Raw genomic sequence first — 24,537 nt, forward strand, 5'->3', positions numbered from 1 at the left:
TCTGAATGATCGCGAAATGAAAAATAATGTAGATTATACTCATATTTTCTTGATATTTTTCTAAACGGCTTTTATTTTATTTCATTTATATGTTTGAGGGATTTAATAGCATAAATGACTGCCATAAAAGATACTTTTATATAAGTTCTTCAATATTTTAAGTTTTGAATAACTAAAAATTTAATTTTCAAATAAAAGTTCATATAAAATTAGAAAAAAAAATTACAAGAATATATTCTTTAATTAACGGAGTTAAAAATAATTTTAACTGTTACACTTTTAAATACTGAAAAAACTGAATATATTTTATGATAATTTAAATATATAAACAGGAAAATAACGATGCATATTTTATTTTATAATTTTTTTACTTTAATATTACCGATTAAATTTACTAATACGCCTTTCAACTATAAAATCTAACTTCTCCCTTTCAATTTAGTGCGCTGTTCTATTTTATTAGATTTAACCGGGTTTAAGTTCAAACACAAGGCAAACAGATCACAATATAGAGAACAGATCACAATATAGAGAACAGATCACAATATAGAGAAGAAAAAGCGCTTTTTCAGAAAACTATATTATACATCATACCGACTGTAAGAGCTTTGTGTGTATATCGGATTATTATGCTTGATATGGAAAAAGCATAGACTTAAATTTGAATAAAAGTATTCCATTCGGTTTATTGAAGCAAGAACAGCAGAAATACATTTGAAGAGAATTGCGATTTTATTTTACGGTCTACGCGATTTTTTCCTTCTGTTTAACTGAAAGTGGAAAGTTCTTTAACTTTCTATCTCACTGTCAAAGCATGCATTACAGAAGTTACTTTCCCGAACATAACATTCACCGTGCCGGGCTCTCTCTCCCTTCCTCCGCCTCAAAATAAATAAATATATAAAAAAAAACTTCGACTTCCACCTTAACGCACAGGCAAAAGCAAACAGAAAAACCTTCCAAGTGTGCGGACATTTTCCTCCTCGAATGTGGAAGGTTCATGATGTATATATATATGTATATCGAAAGTTATATACACAGACGGTTGCTCCGTAAAAAAAAGAAAAGAAAAAAAAAGTTTTGCTTTATTTAAAAGCCAGAGATATCTAAACTCTTCCATCTAGATAAACTGTAAAAGAGACGGAATAAAAATTTCAGAATGTTGTCGTAAAAACATGGGCCTCGGTTCTAGAAATAGAATAAAAATAAAACGACAAAAAAAATCCTACGAAATGATATCAAATTTTCGAAATCTAAAGCGATATGTCTGGGAAAGCAGATTGAAGCAAAACTCCATTATATGCTCTGAGGTACGGCAATATTTATTTAAGATATTTTTACTCCGGTATTGAAGGAATTTTTTTTTCTCCTTAGCTGGGACGTTGAAGGGACGTATCTCTTTTTCGCAAATAACAAAGTAAAAGTGGATGAGATGTTTCGCTGACATCACAAGATAAACTTTGATAGTAAAGATAGATTAAATTTAACGTTGAGTCTTTTATTTTTATTCTTTTTTTTTTTTTTGGTTACCATAAAGGTGATTCAGAATCGTTTCACCCTATCATATTTTATAAATTTGTTTCAGAGTCTGTTACAGTCCGGTTTTTTTAAATTTTAAAATATAAAGAAGATGGACATTGTTCTGAGCTTTTGAAAACTATCAAACTTCTATGTATTGTTGTGACATTTTTGGACATCCTGTCTGGGCTTTTAATGTTATCTAAACTTTATCTAAACATGTAGCGTGTTTAATAGTATTTATTATCGTGTTTAACCCTTTGCAATCGAGAGGTAACTCAAGGTCACCATTCAAGGCGGTGCATCATTTTGACATTTTATTTATTTATTTTCCAATTTTGAATGTTAAAAATACCTGCAGAATGGTAAAAAAGATGTGAATTAACTTTTCGGGGAAATTCAACTTGAAATGATTATATTTTAATGTAATTTTAATGTAATGATATTTTAAACTTTAATTTCAACTTAATTAATTTCCAAGATTTTATCTTAATTTAGCCCATAGTAACTTCATTCTAAAATATTCTCTTATTTCGTGATCCAATTCCACTGTCTTTACTTACTTAATTAATTCAAGATAAGCTTTATAAAACTGCTGAATCGGCTATACGCCAATACTTTCACACGCTCGGCGTGAAGGGGTAAAAAATGTCCAGTAAGCACATTCTTTCTTAAAAGAACCCTGTGTTTCCCTTACATGTGATTGACATGCGTCAGAAATCCCTATCAGAATCTTATTAATATATTAGCACTATGAAGAAATATTTTCCCTATCAAAATCTGAGGTTATATAAGGCGAGGGATAATTTACTCCGGCCCTTCTTCCCCACTTCCGCTTTTGTGACGCGCTGTGGCGGACACACAATGTCCGCGTCTTTGCTTGTAAATAATTATGCTTTCCCGATGGATTAAAAAGAATTTAAAAAGATAAAAAGTCTCTTCACTATCTTCAAAACTGCATCCTGCTTCACATAAAATAATGCTTACATATTAAAGAGCCGACAGGATTCGAATTTGTTATATGTTTATTTTTCGGAACAATAAACAAGTCCTTGTATTAGATGAATAATTTTGCATCAAATTACTTTTCCGAGTACGAAAGGTCAATGTAATCATGCTATACCAAATACTTAGTACAAAGTAATCACGAAATATCGTGATTTTCTTATTAAATGCAAATAAACCTAACATCATTTCTATATAATTACTTGTATCATACATTCCTGAGCTTCGGATCGGATATAACCTATTAAAGATTCAAATAATCGATTTCTGTGACGCCAATCTCATGGCAAAATATAAGACACTATTAGGCTCTGTTAGACGTTTTTCGGATCACGGCTGGCGTAACTTGAGTGAAAGCTTATTGATTAGCACCTTTCAACTATGAAGATTCATAAAGGGTTACGTTTCATTGACGTGTCACATCTTTTTTTGGTTACTTTAAAGGTTATTAAGAATCATTTTATTTTATTATATTTTATAAATTTCTTTTACATTCTGTTAACAGCACGGTGTTTCAAATTTTAAGGTTGAAGAAAATAGAGGTCTTCTGGGCTTTTGAAAATTAGCAAATATCTAATTATTGCTGCGACAATTTCGTCATCATGTCTAGATTCTTGAATTTATCTGGTTTAGGATCTCGATTTACATAAATTTGTAACATGTTTAATACTTTATATCCTTTATTTGTAAATACCTCAGCAGTAGTAGTCCACTATAGAAAAGCAAGATTGAAGCAAATTCTAACAAGCGGGTGATAAGGGCATATAGATGCTGTTACAAGGAACGCAACGGAAACACAACCTTTAGGTGTTTAGGTTACTTTTTAAAGTCAAATATAGGGTAGAAACGAAAATTAAAACAATATATCTCAAACAACATGCACACTTGACACACCACTGGGTACAGTTTGGCCACGATGTCCCGTTACCCATAAAAAGAACCCCAACTCTATAAAAGAAAACGAACATCAGTTTGGCATATGAGATTGCATTTACCATGTACTAATCATTCCTGACATTCGGCAGTAATTATTATTTGGATCATTAATAATTCAACTAATTTTTTTGCAGCATCATTTTCATTGCAAATATTAAGAAACCACCAAGTTCTGTATGATATTTTGTTGGCTTAGCATGAGTGAAGTCTTGTCCTTCAGTATCTTTTAGATTCATAAGAATATGGCTGTACTAGAATATTATGGTACAACCGCCAAACTGAAAGATGCTATATTACAAACTCTTGTTACGCGAACAAGGCTATACAAACTGTCGCAAAGAACCTGGCGACATCTTATTATTTTTTTTCTCTAGAATGGCAGTCACAGATAGATTATTTTGATTATTGTTGTGTTATATCTCAGAAGTATATAGTACATGGTAAATACAATATCTTACTCGTTTTCTTTTTATCTATTATTAGTAATGATATGTTGTGCCCCTCCTTGTTATTAATATTGTATCTAATTTTACTGTTTTATGAAAATTCATAGTGTGGAAAATGATGCATGTATTTGGTTATACAAAAGTTTAGAATGCATTCGAATATCAACAATTCGTTAACGGATGAAGATGCATTGATGCCTTTTGAACAGAAAGAATAGTGATGAAACAGAATATTTCATCACAAAATTAAGAATGTATTATTAAGACAGTTTGCTGTTTAAACCGTAACTTGATTTAACAGTTGAACTGGTAACGTGTTTATGGAATAAGGCTCTATATTGAATAAAAACTTATGATTTTAAGTTCAAGAACATTATTCTAAGATTGAGAACCTATATGCCACTGATTTTATTCTGTCATAAGATCAGATTTTTATTTTGTCAAATCATCAACGGTAGGGTTTAATTTTTCAAACTGAGTTACTTGTAAAATGAGTGTCATGAACGAAAGATGTCACATAGAATAATTGGGAAACATCATTCCATTATTTATCTAAGTATATAACTCATAACTTAGCCAAAAGGAAAACGTTTTGATTATCTAAATTTTAAATTATTCTACTTATAAATTCGGGTTTCGAACAAATAAAAATAGTTTGATTCCTATTCTTCTTCGGTTCCTTTTTTCATTTCAGAATTATTAATTTTAAAAGTTGACTGCTTTTAAATTCTTTTTATTTCCCCCTAATTCTAATTTATTTTGAAATATTAATGCAATCAAAGCAACTAAAAAGGAATTTTGTGACCATTTAATGTAATGGATATTGAATAAGTATGACTTAAAATGGTGTACCTAACTACCGGACAAACTTGGGTAATTATATTTGGTAAAGTTTTATGAAAGACGCTAAAATAAATTTTATTTTATGTATTAATGTTTGTTCAATTCAAAATAAATTTTTAAAAGACTCGAAAAGAGCAGCTTCTATATATATTGTCCCATAAAGTTTGATTTACATAATTAATTATACCTAGCTTAAAGGTTTGGAAAAGGATTATACAGGACTTAAAAGTAAAGAAGTGCTTCAAAAATATTTTATTATGAATCTATAAATCATATTCATTAATCCGGATTCAAGATAAAAATCAATAGCTTAGCGCGAAATCGGATAATATTTTCAAACTTTAATTGATGAGTTAATTTTTGTTCCTGCGTAATCTGAAAATTATTCTTTTCACATAGCAAAACTTATTTATCAAGAATGGTTTATTTGCTCAAATGCTCATTTTCCTTTCAAAGTTCCTGATTTCAGAGAATGCGGTAGGAAAATCAATGACTTTGTTTAGTGGTTTGACTTGCCAAAAATCAATGACTTTTCTTTTTCCTTTCCAAGACTTGGTCGAAAGATTCTCAGAACATAGTTTCTTTCCGAAATGGTTTTAAAAATTTGAAAATATTTAAAGTATTTCATTTGTCTGTTAGGAACTTAGGATTTCATGAAAGCAAAAATTGCGAAATATCGATAATTCTCAAAACTCGCCAATAGTGTTCAGCTGTATTAAAACTTAATGGCTTTTATTTTGTTGCATGTGTTTTTAATGACATTATTTCTGACATTTAAAATATTATTTTTGATTATGGTTGTAGTAGTATTTGTGTTAATATTTGAATTGTGTTAAGAATAAAATATCAATGCATTTTTGCAAATAACTTAGACGTGAATACATACGATTTAATTAATATTTAAATTAAGTTTGTGAAATAAAAATTTAATAAAATAATGGACAATTAATTACTAGTTTCTTTGAATCCATATATACTATGTTTCTTTGAAGATTTACCATATTTTTTATACTATATGTACTAAGTTTCTTTGTAGCAATACATATCATACTCAAATTTGATCGATATTCAATCAAACTCTTTGATTTTTACTTTTTCATACACATTGTCTAGACAAAGTAAAATAATCGTCAAACAATTCGAACTCGAGATTTTGACGCATCTCCATGTTTTAAACCACCCTGGGTTTGAAAAACCCATTTTTGGAAAATGTCCATCTGTCTGTCTGTGACAAAAATATTCAAAAACTCAAACATGCATTGAACTAGACAGTAGAAATTTAGCACACAGTCTTTACATCAAATTTTCAGATTTCTATCAAATTGTGAGGAAACTCTGTTCAGAAGAAGTCCGTCTGTCTGCCTGTTCAAATATAAATTAACATCATAACTACAAAATGAAGAGAGTTAGACAGCTAAGATTTAGACAGATTTAACGTCTGTAATGTAGACACCTGTCGAATTTTGAGACAAAACCAACAAAGGGTTGACTGTCTGTCGGTCTGATCTTTCAGAAACATGTAAAAGTGATAATTCAAAAGCGCAATGACTTGAATATATGAAATTTTGTGTCGGATTTTGTAACTATAAGTGTACAAATCTTTGCTTCAATCGATTGAGAAAAGAGTGCCTAAAGCACAAATTCAGTTTTCTGATACTTTTAACCGCATGCTAGTGATTAATATCGAAAACAGCTCTCCATGGATGATGCGATAGATTCAGTAAAAATGTTGGATTCACGCCAAAAGTTAATATTTCGTAACTATTGTACACCAGTGCAAGAATTTCTTTGGCATGACAAGTTTATTTGAGAGTATGCGAGAAAGTTTTGGGAAGACTACTCTCACAGGTTTATATATTATTTATAAAAATTGATTAATAAAAAAAATGCCTTCTAGTGTTTTAGATATATTTTATAATTTAAAATTTTTTAAGAAAGTTGGCTTTGCTCTGTAATTTATTTTCTTGTAAATTCACGAAAAACGTGATTTGTTTTTTCTGGCTCCAATATTGTTAATTTTATTTTTTAATCACAATTTCACTACTATAGCCCTTTTAAAGTCACTGAACAGCTTTTCAGAAGTGAAATTCATTCTGGTTATTCAATCTGCTTATATCAAGATTATGAATGAATCGTAGAGAAACGATACTCTACTGAACTTCAATCATGAAATTTGCATGAATGTAAGGTGACCCGAGAATGGGCAACAATGCAAAAAATTTTAACGCAAATTCATGAAAATATATTAATTTATTAGCATCATTTGAAATTCGAATACAATCAAAACAAAAACCAATTGGAGCCATGAAAATTCAGTTATATATGAGAATTCGTTAAACAAACATGCAAAATTAAAGACAAGATTAGTAACTTGAAGACATATATTTTAACGTTTTTGCTTAATTAATGCAAGAGTTTAACAAAAGAGATGAGCGTAAAAATATCCATAATATCTTATTTCGGAGAAAAATCATTTCATCAAATATCTGTAAAAAAATTAGTTAAATTCATAACCTCAATGCTAAACATGTCGTTTTTACACAGATACAAAAAAGATATGTCAGATTTTAAATAGAAATAAATATCGTTTGGCATTTTTATTGCTGTAAAATGTAACATTGATTTAACGTAATCTTTCATTCCTGTCATTCAGGATTTACAAATGCTGAGGGTTAAAGCTTGCCTGCAGATTTAAAGCCACCAGAACGCGTTTCAAATCAATGTAAAGCAATTTTAAAGAACATTACTTTTTGTTTAACGTTAAATATACGAATGCCAAAAAGAGTACCGCGTGAGTTGAGTATTCTTAAGCAAATTAGCATATTGGTTCAGAACGTGCACGTTGCTTTTTCTTTAGAGCTTGAAGATATATATCTCATGGTCAATGTAATTCGTGTTTTACTTTTTCTCTTGATGCATTACCTGGCTTATGCCAATTTCAAATTAGTTGTACAGACTTCTAAAGACATCATTTACAAAGGTGTCTTTGCAAAAGAAAATTGACATTGATGAATGGCTTGCCATTTTGTGAGTTTTATTATTTTTTTTCAAGCTTTTTATTTGTATTGAAGTAAAAAAAAAAAAAAAGATTCGATGTGCAACCTGTTTTGTTTCAAAGTTCAGGTCACACTGTGACTTCCTTGATGTGAGCATATCGATCATAGTATAGGCGTTTTGCAACATCTATGGCAAAAGGTCGATTTATCATAATGTTAAGTAGCTTAATCCTTTAATAAAAGTGAATTATTTTAATAATTTGATCGTTCTGTAAAATACGGGCCATTTTCTTTTGCAGTTTGAATGAGATTGAGTTGAGTTGAATATATACTTATTCCTTTCCTCTACCTATTTCTTTACTTCTTTTCTTGTCGAATTAAACTTCATCTTGATATAAAAAGTAGCATATGTCAAGAATCTTAATAAAACTTGAGTTTCTTTTACTCCTAGAGCTCTATTTATAGAATAACTCATTCCATTTTTGTAGCTAAACCTATCGCATTCCGCATTTCCTTCGTCGTAGAAATCGGCATATATTCCGTAAACTTCTAATAATTTCAGCTGGTATATATCACCATTATTCAAATTTTGGAGTTATTATGTTATTTATAATTTTTTTCTTGCGTAATTTTTTTTGAAATAGTGTAAGAGAATTGAAAATAGTCTTTATTTTTTTAAACATTTTAATATATTTTAAAAATCTTTTAATAGGTATCCTTAAAAATCTTTTAAATGGCATGTTTATTATTTTTTTGCTTATTTTCCAAGCAAAAATTCGGAATTTAATTTTACACCACTGTTATTTTAAACGTGGCGTTTTCTAACATGATTTGAAAAATTCAATCAAATCTGGGGTTCAAATTCAATTGGGCGACTGACTCTATTTACAGAACAACTCGTTCAATTTCTGTAGCTAAATCAAATGCATTTCATATTTTCTTCGTCGAAGAAACCAGCATATAATCTGAAAATTTTTAATCAAATTACAAATGGTGTATTGAAATTTGATTAAATTCCATTCGCCATTATTCATATTTTGAAGCTAATTTTTTTTTATTTATTTATTTGCTTAAATTTATTTTTGAAGTTGTGTTAGGGAATTGAAAATAATCTTTATTTTCTAAACATTTTATTATATTTTAAAAACCATTTATCCGGATCCTTAAAAATTTTTTAAGTGGCATGTTTAATTTTTTTTTACTTATTTTTTTAAGAAAATTTTGGAATTCAATTTTAAAACACCATTATTTTAAACGCCATTTTAAATATAATTTGAAAAAAATTAATGAAATCTGAGGTTCAAATTTAATTGGGCGTTAACTGATTAGGAGAATTGTTAGGTATTTCTGGGAAAGGATTTAAAAAACTTTAATGTACTTAAAAATATTACAGGATGAATTAAATATTTAAATAGCTTAACGTAAGATTTTTAAGATGGTTAGTTTTTGAAATTAATATTTTTTAAAGCTAAAAGTAATACCTTGCGTAGCATTAGGAAAGAATTTTAAATATTTTTTTAATAATCAATTTTTCTGAAGAAGATTTTCAGAAAAACATTGCTGTGTTTGAAACTAATATTTTTTTTTCATTTTGTTGGGAGGTCTTTTTAAGGAAGTTAGCGAATTTCATAATCGAAAAATACGAATTCATCTTACTTTTATTAACATAATTTCTATGCCAATGCAGGGCCGCGGTGGCCTGGTGGTAAGGTTTCAGGTTCGTGACCCGATTCCATCGAAGAACCGTCGTGTAAGGGGGTCTGTTGCACGTTAAATCCGTCATGACCAAACGTCCTCCCGCTGGTGTGGTGTGGAGAGGGGGCTGCCAGATCAGGTGTCGTCCTCGTCATCTGACTGCGGTTCAAAATTACGAGGTCCGTTCCAAAATAGCCCTAGTGTTGCTTCAAATGGGACGTTAATATAACCAAACCAAACCAAACCAATCTATGCCAATGCATAGAATATATTTCAAGAAATTTAGCGTGCCTCTCTTTTTTTAATACAATAATTTCGCATCGACTTTGTTTATACATAATTTAACTAATTAAATAGATATTTAAATTAAAAATAATTCATTCTTAAATAATATTTGTTTGATAGATACAAAATCAATTGGTAAACGATTCATTCTCCTCATAAGGAATGTTATTAATTTAATGATTTAATAATAAAAATGAAAACAATGTTCTGGTTGAGAAATTATTTTAGTTGTATATTGGTAACCTTGTTGAGGATAAACTGATAGAATAAATTATTTTTGAAGTAATGCTAGCACAGTTAGAAAAATATTTTTCTTACTAGTATATATACTTTTGAACATAATCTAATTTTGTTGTAACTTTGTAGTAGGAGCAATCAATCTTGGCAGTACTCATATTTTTTAAATACATTTATTATAAAACTCAATTTCTTCATTGACTCGCCACAGGAAATCAAACTGGTGTATGATACACAACACACATATGCCATACAATATTGTATGACATTAAATAATGTTCGTATTATTGTATGATATTATTGAATATTTATTATATCATATCGCATAATATTGTAAAATATTGTGCAAAATTCTCTGCAACCTGAGCGCCAAACGATAAGGGAATAACATAATTTTCTTTTAATTCTCTAATTCGCGCCTTTTATTAAATTTAAGAATTTTATATACAATTTTTCTTTGATAAAAGTTTTTTCGAAATTTACTTCAATTTCAGCATTAATTTTCGGTATCCTTTTAAAGAACGATGTGAAATTCAAAATTATTTTTGAAGCTTTACGATAAATTGAAAATTGATTATAAAGTAGGTGAATATAATAAAGCCTTATATATAATTACACTTGTTATAAAAGCTTATAATTCTTAATTATTGCAATTATTAAGAGTCTGAAGATAGATAATGCTATACAGTTTTTATTTATTGTAATTATAATGCTCAGCCATTTATTTCTGAATATAATATCAATGCACGGTGTTAGAAATGATGCGTTTCTAATTTATAATCGATATATTCCATAAATTAAATTTAATATAAAAACCAAGATATAAAGATATCCTTACAGTTTTTAAGATGTATTCAAATTATTTTTTTGTCTGGTATAGTAAATTACTGATTAAATAAAAGCCTGAGAATATTCTGTGTAATATTATTAGCATGTTTGTATTTTAAAGCTTTATTTCAGATATTTTGCATTTTTGTATTCATTTTCTACTGTTTTATGCTATGTTTATTTCATATGATAATCATTTATTGTTTTTATTTAGCTTATGTTTTATGTGTTAGTGCAACTATGTATATCTTGAATTTTCCAGGACTTCTCTGTCTCAGCATGTCAGTAAAATTTTGTATGCATGCTTCTGCTTCTGTGAATCAGATGCGTTACACTATCTCTGATCAAAAATTCTTGAATGCTTTTGAAATGCACTATTTTTCTCGAATTTATATTTCTTTCTCTTTATTTTCATAAATGTGAGCATTGAAATTTAAATATTAGACCTTCTCTGTTTTTCTTTTCTGTTTTGTTAAAATTATGTTATTTATATATTTTATGTCGCTTATAATATTAAAGAGTTTCTGATAGGAAAATTTTGTCAATTATGGTGATAATGCCAAGATTTTTTAATTCTTATTTTGCATTTAATTCAATTAGGTCATTTTAATATTATTCTTAAATTTAAATCATGTTGCATATATTAAAGATATAAGTTTCAAGTATATTTAATATAACGTTAAAATTGTTTAATACAAATATTTTTTTGTGTAAAAATAAAATTTAATTAGAGGAAGTATAGGTTTTGCTTTAAATCAAATTCTTATAAAAATATCTTTTAAAATCAAATTCTTATAATAAATAAAACAATAACTTTTAAAAAATTAATTATGCCTGAGTTAAATTTTAAATGCATGTAAAAACCATTTTAAGTTTTTATCCAATCATTCCCGCTTTTAGTTTCATTGCTAATATTTTTATTTGCTTTATATCGTGAACAAAAGAAATTACAAATAATAATTTCGCTATAAAGTTAGCTACTATCTTCGAATTTTCTGATAATTGGTAGTAATAACAATGGTTTTTTTTTTTTTTTGACAATAATGAACTTCATTTACTGAAAGTAATTTTGAAATTTAGAATTTTTTTTTTTTTTCATACAGATTATTTTTGTAGACTTTATTTTTTAATAGCATATTCATTAAAAATACTTAATGAGTCTTTATTTAGTATTTTAGGGATTTATTATATAGATAGAAGTAAGAATTTCCAAATCTTAAGCCTAATATTTTATCTACATTTTAAAATCATTTAAATTATTAACAGAAAAAATAACGTAGATAATAATAATCATTATAATAATCACAAGATAACTTTTACAATAATAATCATTATTTTATTTTTTTCAAAAGACGTAACCGAGTCCTATTTTAGCATCTGTAATTAAATTTAAAATTTTAATAAATCCACAATTGATTTTTAAAGACTGAATAGCTAAAACGAGTTCATTTACCATAATCATGTATTCCAAATGTTCCATCCTTTATTTTTTCAGCTTTCAACATAATATATTTCTTTAAAAAATCTTAATTAGATGACTTTCAGAAACACTTAATCAAGAAAATATCAGTGAAAGGAACTGGAATCATCTATTAGACGTGCCGCTATCGTACCGTTTGCATCACAGAAGCAGAAGCACCCCTAATCCAAAAATTCGTTCAACCTTCTGAATCTCCGTCCCTCTTTTTTTGGTCTCTTTTCAGAACCTTCTCGCTGCATGTTTCATCAACAGAGTGGTCGGACCCTTGTACAGGGAGGTCATGTGCATGTTCAAGGATCGGCTGTGACGCGGGAAGAATGTGAACAGGCCTGCGTTAACCACTCTGATTTCACTTGCCGGTCATTCGAATTCGATCCGGGTTCGAACTTATGTCTTCTTAGCCCCGATGACTCGTATTCCATAACTGAAGGGCTCCGCCCCCCAAATGCTCAAGGACGCTATTTCTATGAAAGAGGATCCTGTATTGAGGGTAAGGATTATTAAACTGGTAGAAATGGTGGTGGGAATATCTTATCAAAAATTGAACTTCTGGATATTGTTGAATTGAAATGTTGAATTTAATAATGAGCAGAAAAGTGTAAATATATCTGTTACCTCTAAAATGCAGAATTCACTAAATCAGCAGATTAGCTATAGAATCTGCACATTAATTAGGTTGATCAGTTAAAATGCGAAAAATTGTTACATTTCTCAAATTACCTAGGTAATGTGAGGATTATTTGGATAATCTGCACATTAACTGACATAATCCGCTGATGTGCCGAAAATAGTTTCATTTCACAAATTACCTAGGTAATCTGCGAATTGCTTAAATAATCTGCACACTAATTAGATTGATCCGTTAAAATGCGAAAAATAGTTTCATTTCTCAAATTAGGTAATCTGCGGATTAGCTAGATAATCTGTACATTACCTATTAGGCACTCGTTAGAGTGAAAATAAGATCTTTGCTGGAACAATAGCAACGTTTCTGTAGGCTTAGATTGAATGTTGTTTATTTTTTTAACATATAAAGAATTAAGCTGGTACAATCGAACAATCAACACTTAGTTGATATAAATCAATAATCAATCAATTGAAAAACCTCAATTCAAAGAATCAAACGGTTTAAAATAGTACTGAAGTTTTAAAAATCATTTGCTCCAATTCACGTGCTAACAGGTTGAAACGAATTTGAAAACAGAATTAGCTATGCTACGGACTGGCAGCCTAAGCAAATGATAAGAAATAAAATCAACCGGCGACAACCAGACGCTAAGCCAAAAGTGTAGAAAGGAGGAAGGAGTAGGGAAAGGAAATGAGAGAAACAAACTTATAAATTTTAACGATACCGAAGCCTCTAATGTACACATTGCCTAGTTAAAATGCGAAAAACTCGATTCCGTTCTTTAAAGGTGCAAACCAGTCAATCTGCAGATTATCTAGGTAATCTGCACAATAACGGCTTTTGCGCTTTAACGGTAACATATCAATATTTTCGGCAAACATATAAACTATTGCAATCTCTAATTAGCAAATTTCTCGATTCAAAATCCCGATATGTAGCGGTTACGTAACTCTATTATTTTCTCTTTTGATACAATAGATGGCGTTGCCTTATTAACATCAAGGTATATTTCACAGTCTATTATTTTCATCTACCTCATATTGAAGTTGTAGAGAGTCTCGTTCCTCTACAGATAATTTATTATACTACTGAAATGATAGCGTCACTGTCAGGAAATTCGTTTTATTCAACGAAACTATTAATTACAATAATTCAGGGAAAATCTGTCGTTTGTTTTGTAGATAATTGATTTATTCGAATTCCATTAAAATTAGATGAAAACAAAACATAAGAGTATTTTCTGGCTAAGTAATTATGGTTTTATCTGAAATGCAGAAAATAATCATTATTCTTCAAGGACAGTTTGCTGTTTATATAGGGGATCGAAATCTTGACTGGTCGCAAGTTGCACTAAATAAAATAAAAGTTTGCTATATTTGTAGTTTCATTATTCCTGGAACGTGTGGAATTTACAACAGAGATAAATGAGACTGCATTTTTCAGCTTGATTCATCGGAAACACAACTCGTTTCTTTGTGAAGACCATAAAAATGGACTCCTTTTAACTAAGTCTTAAACAAATATGATTTTCTGGGTATTCGTAATTAGACCTCAATTTCACAGAAACACATCCATTTCTCTGGCTTTCTGTATTGCGAAATTTCTGTCGATTTCCTTGAGCCATTATAATGGCACTATTTGACTTTCTATACAAATTATTAGCTTTCTGTATTTCTATTGACATTTCTTTAAATATTAAAAAATATATCTTCAAAAATTAGAGGCTGCTGAATTTTAATAAAATTTAATGGACGGGTTTTCTCAGAATGTCGTAAATTTGTGCTGCTACTATGATCCTATAGATTTATTCGCATATTTACATAGATATTATTATTAACTTTTATATAATATTAGATTTCTATATATAATTATTCATTCTGTTTTCCTTCAGAAATTCTTGAGAAATTAAAAAGAGAAATCTTCAAATCGCAAGCATTCTGTAATTTTGGAAACTTTAAAGAAAACTCTTATTTATAGTAAGACCACAATGAAATAATTAGATTTATTCCTTGACCCTTTAATTCATTGAATCTATTTCCCCGTAACAGTTTTTTTTCACTTATAGTATACTTACTTATAGTATATAGTTTCACGTATAGAGAAAGTATATTATAGTCAAAAAAATTAATAATATTTACTTTACTTACACTATATATAAAAGGAGTGCATAAAATTATAAGTTGGAGAAAATTCAGTGAAATTATTTTATACGCTCACAAGAGAGACATTAAAGATATTATATTTTCATTCTGGTTATATTTTGTAATGCACTTGTTTCAACAATTTATTCCTTTATTCTAACAGCTTTTTGAATAATTCATTTTATTCCCACAGAATTCATAGAGAATATTAGAAAGGAACACTCGCTTTTAATGTGTATCTCTATATGTTCTTACTTTTCAATTAGACTGAAATTTCAGTCAATTCCTTAATTATTCCTTAGATTGCCATTATTTACTAAATTTACGTATAATGAATTTTTTAAAAAAAACTCATTTTACACGATTCTTTGTAGCAAGTCTTTGTAGTTCATTTTTTTCTACTGGGTATATTAATTGAAGGATGAGATTAAAGTTTTATATTATCGATAAGGAAAAAAATACAAACCGTAAAAATATCATCTAATGTTTGTCCCAAAATTTGATTATTCGTTCTGAATACGAAATTAAAGTTACTAAAACTTTTAGCCTTTTGAAAGCCATATATATGCGTTGAAAACATTTAATACGTATAATTGGGCAGAAAAATTCTTCAGCTATAGAATGTTATAGTTAAGTTATTCCATGAGGTTCTACTGAGGCTGAGTATTTGTTATTTCTACTTAAGGAAATACTCTCTTTGTAATGTTTAATATGTATAGGAAGAAGTGGAAAATTTTATATTTTCCATTTTGTTATTTCTATTTACCCATTTAACTGTTTTATTTTCTTTACTATCTAATAAGATGACACCTTTTATTTGGAGAATATTTTCTTATTTTGATTCAAATGGAAATCCATTGAATACTTGACTTATCTATGTATTCGAAGTAAGTTTAATATTGAATTATAATCGCTATGAATGGTTTATTTTTTGTTTACAACTATCAAATTCGATAAATCCATGCACGTATGGCACTCAGGCAAAACAGTTAAACGGTTAAGAGAATACCCTTTTTCCAATGTTTAATACATATGAGAGCAAGGAAAAAATTTTATATTTTCCATATGGTAGCTTATATTCTATCACTTAACGCGCTTGATTTTTAAAATTTAAATAGAAAAAAATGTAATAATTGAATAAAAATTTACTAAATTTTAGAAAAATAAAATTATATATACATATAATATATTACTTAGAGCAGGAAAACAATAAAAATATTAAATAAAATTTTAATTTCTAAATTAAATTTATATGAAATAATCTATTAATTAAAAATACTGTTTAAATTTATTTTTTAAAATTATCTTTTAGTATGCCCTTTATACACACGTGCGTGAAATTACAAAACTAAATCTATGGTAAATACTTTATACCCATGTGTATTTTAATATTAAGTTTTTTTTCCACAATTACATAACAATATATTTGAATTCTTATGAAATACTAATACATAATAAACATTTTTATTACTTAATCAAATAAAAAAATGCACGTAAAATTTGGATAACCAGACAGTCATTGTAGTTGTCGACACAAGAATAATCTATTTAGCTTCAGAAATCCTCGTGTCCTTATCAAACGCAAATAGAATAAATAAATCTTTTATGAATCTGAAATAAAAAATATTGCACCAGAAAAATAGGCAGAAAAAAAAACCTTAAATAATATAACGATGTCTGTAAACAAACATCTAAAGAAACAATTTTCTCTATATAGTCGGAAAGAAAACGAGGAAAAACGAAAAAAAGTTGGACGGTGGCAACATTTCGATTAACCTTTTAATTCCTTTGACGGTAAATACGTCGCCCGGAAACATCTTTCCGAATCAGAGAAGTCACGAGAGCTATTCGAACTAAATAAAGTTGTATCGGTATGTAACTATTACACAGAATGTGGGGTGTGTAATTCCCTTTTCATTGCTAGCAGAAGGAGAAACATTTTCCCCAAGGGCGACAGCAATACGAATATGTGCTTTGAAGATTCGAAATGTTTATGTTGGGAAACTTGTGATAGATGAACATTGGTTAGAATCATCAATTATGGAGCAGCTTCCATAATTGTACCGTAATACATTATGCTATTTTAGTCTAGAGGGAGAATGGATGGTTTATTCAAGTATTATAGCATTTCGATTTAATTGCAGTAATAGGGATAAAAATATGTTCGGCAGTTGAGAAAAAACTTTATATTACAAAAAAGGATGTAATATTTTCAAGATAAATTTCAAATTTCCTTTACTTAGCTTATAAGATCGAGTAGCGTATAAACAAGGAATTAAAGAATATTTCGAAGCTATCATGGAATTTTATTGTCCTCCACCCATTTGTTCATTCCCTGTGTACATCCTTCGGGGCAGCCTGGGTCGTTAATATGTAATATTTTCAAGATATATTTCAAATTTTATTTACTTAGCATGTAATAATAGAGTAGTGTTTAAACAATTTCAAGATTATTTCAAAATTATCGTTAAATCTTATTCCCCTCCCCCCACCTACTCATTCCCAGTAATAGATAATTCGGTTTAGGTTGGATCGGTAATATGTCATGTTTTCAAAATCAATTTCAACTTATTTCGGATTTCATTTGTTTAGGATGCAGAGATCGAGTAGTGTTAAAACAAGAAATTCAAGATTATTTCAAAATAGTCATTAAATATATTTTTCTCCGCCTACTTATTCCCGAAAGTATATCATTCCGCGTAGGCTGGGTTTATAATATGTAATATTTTCAAAATGAATTTCAATTTATATCAGATTTTATTTATTTACCATGCAGTGACTGAGTAGTATTTAAACAAGAAATTTAAGATTATTTCAAAAATATCAAGGGATTTTATTGAGTTTCTGTTCCCCGTCTGTTCATTCTCTGTAGTGCATACTTCCGGGTAGGCTGGTTCGGTGTGGGTATTCTGTTTCCATTGAGTTTTTTTTAATTAATGTGTCAAAAATCATCAGGATTTTAATTATAAATTGAAAAGCAATATGAAAGTAAAATATCTAAATGTTGTTATTGTAAAATATCAATTAATGATTTTCCTTTATATGTGTTTTTATTTCATAAAACGATATAAGAAAATAACATTTGAATATTAATTTACATTGCTGACCAATGAAAAAGTACAAAAATTTTAACAGACAATACTTGAGGTGAAAGTTGAGGATCAAAGTAACTCAAAAACTAACTTGATCATTTAAAAAATAAGTTAGTAACAAACAAATGTCTTTTTAAAAATTGAAAAAAAAAAAAAACACCACTTTAAAACACTTTTTTTTTTAAATTACTTATTTCGAGCATTTTATCTTTTGAAGCATTAAAATGTATTTACGTAAAATTGTTTAGAAGATATGCAATTATTTTTTCAAATATTTGTATCTTTCTTTTTTTCCCCGAATAACCAATTACTTTGAAATCAAACATACTGAATTTCCTATTTCTAATTTCTCGATTCTTTTTCCCTATGAAAAACATGTTTTACTTACATGATTTGTCTTATTCGATATATTATTTTAACACCAGCAGGAGTAGTCTTCCCCAAATTTTCCCGCACCCTCTTTATTAAAGGTGTTCCCGCTCCACACACACACACACACACACACACACACACACACACACACACACACACACACACACACAATTTTGCAGTACTTTGTGCACCTTGGATTAGGCTGCAAAAGCTTTGCATAAATACTGGTGAACCCATAGTTACGAAATATGGATATTTAGAGAGAATATAGCATTTTTATGGAATCTATGGCGCGATATTTGTCTATTAATCCGTGGCATCTGATAAATACACAAGTACCCAAAAATCGAATATATATTTCGAACACCTTTTTCCAAACTGATTAAACTAAAATTTGAAATAGAACTATAATTGTATCACAAGATTACATACCAAGTTTCATTTATTTAAGTCATTGATTTACATGCATATAAAAGCACTGACCGAGAGACGGTCGATTCTTTGACAGATTTGGTTCAAAACATTATAAGAATACATATTTTAGATGCTAAACCTGTATACCAAATTTTATCTAGTATTTTAGTTTTGTAGTTCTCTTGTACCTAGACAGACAGATCTTCATCGATTGGGAGGCATTCTCATTTGTTAGAAATATGGTTGGTTAAAGACAATATACCAAATTTTATCCTAATAGCTCAAAGTATTTTTAAGTTATCGTATTCAAAGACGTAATTTAAAAATGTATTTTTCATACACAAAAATATCTGAAATAAAGTGATTCATCACAATCTCGAATTCGTATTTTTTTTAACAATTACTATACTTACTCTTTGGAATACTTCCTTCGTACGCATGGAAGCAAAAAGGCTTTTCAAGAAATACACAGTAGAAGGCAAAATTCAAGAACAAAAAACAAAAACATTCAGCCTGTATATAATTTAAAAAAAAAAATTGATGAAATAATTTAAAAAATAAAAATTCCATACATTATTTTATGGTTAATCTTTAAATAAAACGAGGTATGAAAAATACATAATAACATAAAAAACTTCAATGGTATTTTTTAAAAATAAACTATTAGGCTTTTTGAATTTTTAACCTGGTAAGCGTTTAGTGTATTAATTTTAAAGGCATGCAGCTATAAGATTAATTCAAATTTAGAAACGTTATCATTTGATTAAAGTTTGTAATATAACCAGACATTCTGAAAGTATTAAATGCTTCTAGAATTAAAATAACAATGGCATAAAATAACAAAAGCAATCAAAACTTATTTGAATGAGTGGCACTTTTATTTTATTTTACCCCTTCCTATTTTTTTTTTTTTTTTTTTACTTTTGAAACTTCAAACTAAGCAGGTTACTTTAAATGTCAGAGACAGAAAAAAACACCTCTTATCAACTCTCGGACGTATATGTAAATTCTTAGAAGGAACCACTCTCTTATAACTGAAGATGACAGTTATTAAAGTTCAAATCAACACAGCTGTAAATTTAATTCATTTTTTTTTTCAAAATGCAAATAGAGCAAGTATTATTATTATTGGACATCCGGTAAGTGGAGTTAGATATAATAACAGACACAAAAAAAAAATCTGTTAAATTTTTTTTAAATCTTAAATGATGATCATAGCTTTAAAAATCTAAACAGTTTTAAAAGTGCTTCCATAAATTGATGCTATATATCTGCATCTTCACAATTTTTCTGACTTCTCTTTTTTTACATGCCTGGACGGACATGTTCAAAAACATTTTACAGATTTTCTGGAAATCGCTTTTTGTTTGAATACAATGACAAAGAATAAACGGTGTTATGTAAGAATTTGAGAAACTGTACATGATTTCAACATGGATAATAACATTTTTGTTTGAAATTTTCAGTCTTTGAATGTTTCGCTTGAATGAATTTTTCATTTTATAAACGGATAAATGATGCGGAATTTAAACTTTTATTTTTTTTTATATTTGCAACATTTATTCTTCAAAAGAGTTTGATAAAATATATAGTACACTTCCGAGTATCCGGCTTCCATACCATCAAACCTAGTTTTCTTTTATCGTAATTAAATGAGGAAGGCAAGGCTTCTATTAAGTCCTCTATTAAATACTTTTTCTAAACCTAAAAACTGTAGGTTTTGATTCTTATCTTAAGGTTACATTTTCATATCAATGAAATCGTTTATCAGTAAAAAATAAAATCAGTTTGAGCTAATTTTCTTAAAAATTAGGCTTACGATTTACTTTAAAATTTTGTTTGTTTCCTGCATTTTAAGTTAGGCATTACAGAATTTGAGTTAAAATTTGAACAATTTATATCCTTTAACTTACTTTTTCTCTGATAAATTCTTGAAAAGTGCAGTGTAATATATAAACTACGAGTACAGAGCCTTCTATTATAATTCGACACGTTACCGGCAATGCTACTATGATTTACCGGGGCACGGGGGCCGCGGTGGCCTGGTAGTAAGGTCTCGGCTTGTGAGCCGTAGGGTTTGAGTTTCGAGACCCGATTCCACCGAAGAACCTTCGTGTAAGGGTGTCTGTTGCACGTTAAATCCGTCATGCCAAACGTCCTCCCGCTGATGTGGCGTGGGGAGGGGACTGCCAGCTCGGGTGTCGTCCTCATCATCTGACGGCGGTTCAAAATTACGAGGTCCGTCCCAAAATAGCCCTAGTGTTGCTTTACAACGGGACGTTAATGTAAGTAAACTAAACTAACTGGGACACGGTTGCGTTAACATTGAGATAATCGTTGGAGGGCTTAGTACTCAGTAAGAAGTACTCAGAAGAAAATACGCATTATAAAAGTGAGTTTTGGTATAAAAGCGTTGTCTTCTGGTACTGGTGACAAAGAAATGAATATATAGAACTCCGGGCCTATCCGGCTTTTTGTTTTCCGGCCTGCATTTCCGCCATATTAGGCCGGATACTCAGGAATGTACTGTATTTTTTTTTTAAAAAAATACTTTTTTTTTTACTTTAAAAGAAACTAATTACTAATGATACATCACTACATATATGGAGAGTATTCAAAGATAATTTTTATGCCTCGGAATTGGTATTTTTTCGAGATCCACTGATACCCCTCCATCAGATTTTATAACATTTTTTTCTCGTATTGCGCCAAGAAATTTTTCCATTGTAAAGACTTTATCTTTCAACTGGCTTCTTCCATATTACTCTCCAAAAATGTCGATCACGTGCTTTCAGCTAACGAGGAATTTCAATTACTGTAAAAGCGCTTTCCACTTTAAATGATCTTTCCGCGAATTGGCCAAACCTCAAAAGTATGAACATAATTGAAAGGCATCTATTGTCATTAGAGAATCTACCACTGGTGTTAATGATGTAATATGATGCGGTCGACTTTGGCTAATGAGTATAAAGACACGTCTTGTCATTAGCGAGCACGTGGACCCAGATGTAAAACAGTTTTAATAAGCCCTTTTGCTTGATGGGGTGTTTCAGTTCACAAAGCAACTACGTCAATCGGTTTGAACTTTGCATTGTTAAATGACCGTTAACAACAATGGGATGCCGTGCCCTGCATAAAAGGTTCCGAGGAGCTTCTGAAATTAAATTTATAAAGAGCTGTTAGTTGGTAACGAGTTAAACAGTTTTGTACCGAGTTGAATTGAATCTTGAGAGGGAATAAATTCGAAATGAGAAGTTGGTGGGAATTCGATTATGTTTCATATTTAATATCGAATGCAAGAATGTATTTTCAAGGATTAAATTTGAGAGGAATTGTTGCAGGATACAATCAATATGTTTGTATGTTATTAAAGTAATAAATATTAAATTAGGCTTTATTTAATGAGAAACCATCATCATTTTAATACACTATCTTATTAAAAACAATTAGATAGGACTTCGAATTTGATTCGATTCGAGTTTTTTTTTTTTTTTTTTTTTTTTGTATCATAAATAATTTCATGAGTGAAATGAGATTTTGTTGTAGCGAAATAAAAAAAGAAAAAAACATCTTTATCAGTGACATTTTTTATTATATTTAGCAGTTATTCTTGCTAGCATGTTTGATTCTTATTCACTTATTATAAGTTTTAATTTACTTGATTATGTACTCTTAACTAAGAGAAACCTTAGTTACTCTTTTAGAAATATAACAAAGAAAAAAAACTGACTTACTATTTCAACAAAAAAAAAAACATCTTTTTTTAACGCATGGAATGTTTACTTTTTTTAAAACAAAAATTGTTTATCAAAACGTGTATCATAATAATATTAATAAAAATGTTTTTCATGAAAACAAATCCAGAACATTATTTTTTTAAAAATTAATGAATAATGAATTACCGTTAATTGAAATAAGAACATAAATAAGTTTTCAAATATAAATTTTTATAATTTTATACATTAAAGATGCAAAATAGATGCACCTATTACTTTAAATCGCGGATTTTTTATGGTCGCCATTTTTTATTGCTTCAAAAAATACTTACAAGAATATATCCGTCAAATGCACAAATGATTATTTAATTTCAAAAATAATATTCTGCTGAATATTTGAAAATTTGTAGCACCCCCGCACCCCCCAAAAAATGTCATTTACTTAATTGACAAATAAGATGGAAAAAAGATTTTATTAGCAATAAAAACTAAATAACTATAAGTTTTTGAATAAAAATGATCAAAATAGATGTCTTAAAAATTCTTGGTTACTACAAAATTTGCTATTTCAACAGGAATATTAAAGAAACAATACCTATAAAATATTTTCAAATACAAATTCGATAAGTCAGCTTCTTTGGCAAGCAGTAAATCGCTAGATTATCTTATAGATTTTGTTAACATCTTGACTATGTGTCTTTAGGTGCTATGATAAATACTTTCATTGTTACATTATTCATTATGACTCAATGTATGTGATGAACTGTGACATCACAAATTTTAATACAGAATTAGGAAATTGCGGTACTGGATTCCGTTAGCAATGCAATTTATATTTTAAGAGATCGATTAGCCGCATTGGTGTGTGGCTTGGAAGTTTGATGAAGCGAGTGCTGACTTGGGAGACTTCATTGTCAACTAACCAGATTTTCAATTTACAGGGTCTGTTCCAAATTAATATTTAAGAAGCTTCAAGATAGGATTAGGGATTGCAATACCGGTATACCGAATACCGGTATTTTGAACCATTTTACAATTTCGTAATACCGGTATTCACAAGTTTAAATACCGGTTTTTCGGTATTTACTAGAAATATTTTAAATTGTCTCCACAGGGATCGCCAACATAGCAAAATAGTATACGTTTTTGTTTTTATGTCTCCCCAACTGGCGAAATTAATTAGCTAATTAATGGCTTAATTAATTGCTTAAATCTAAATTAGCGAAACATGGATTATCCCTGAAAGAAGATATTGTATCTATAACGACTCATGGAGCAACAGTTATGAAAAAATTTGGAAAGTTGATTGGTGCAAATCAGCAATTGTGCTTTGCTCATGGATTTCAATTAGGAGTAAATACCAAATACACCAAAAAAATAAAGAATAGAAGAATCGAAATATTGTGGATATAGAAACTTCGGATTCCGACATTGAAGAGAGTAAGAGTGAGAGTGATATTGACAATGAAGATAATGACAATGTAATTGTGGAAGAAGATATTGCTAATGAGGATGAAATATTAACCCATCAAGAATTGCTTCCTATAATTTATAAAGTTCGAAAAATTGTTAAGATATTTAAACTTTCCCCTACAAAAAATTTCATATTAAAAATATATATACTAACTGAAAATAAAACAGAATATATGTCAATAATATATTCTAAGACACGTTGGAACAGTTTACTCCTAATGATGGAACGGTTTTTGAAATTTAGAAATCCAATCCAAAAAGCAACAATCAACTTAAACCTGCAAATTAATTTTTTCAGACAGTGAATTCGTCTTAATATCCAGAACTATTCCAGTTCTACTTCCAATAAAAGTGACTATAGAGGCATTATGTCGGAGAGATTTTAATTTATTAACAGCTAATGCAACAATAAATTTCATGTTGCAATCATGA

The 24,537-nt window shown here is 29.0% G+C and overlaps 1 protein-coding gene across 2 annotated transcripts in view; it reads left to right on the forward strand.

The window, feature by feature from the left end:
• Nucleotides 1-24,537, forward strand: part of LOC129966174 (uncharacterized) — a 448,724-nt gene that overhangs the window by 238,517 nt on the left and 185,670 nt on the right. For both annotated transcript variants that reach the window (XM_056080579.1, XM_056080587.1), the window contains exon 5: nucleotides 12,493-12,759. In XM_056080579.1, coding sequence (XP_055936554.1) covers nucleotides 12,493-12,759 — 267 coding nt within the window. The remainder of the gene's footprint in view (nucleotides 1-12,492; nucleotides 12,760-24,537) is intronic.

The sequence above is a fragment of the Argiope bruennichi genome, chromosome 1 (assembly GCF_947563725.1).
Source record: "Argiope bruennichi chromosome 1, qqArgBrue1.1, whole genome shotgun sequence".
In the NCBI taxonomy this organism is placed as follows: Eukaryota; Metazoa; Arthropoda; class Arachnida; order Araneae; family Araneidae; genus Argiope; species Argiope bruennichi.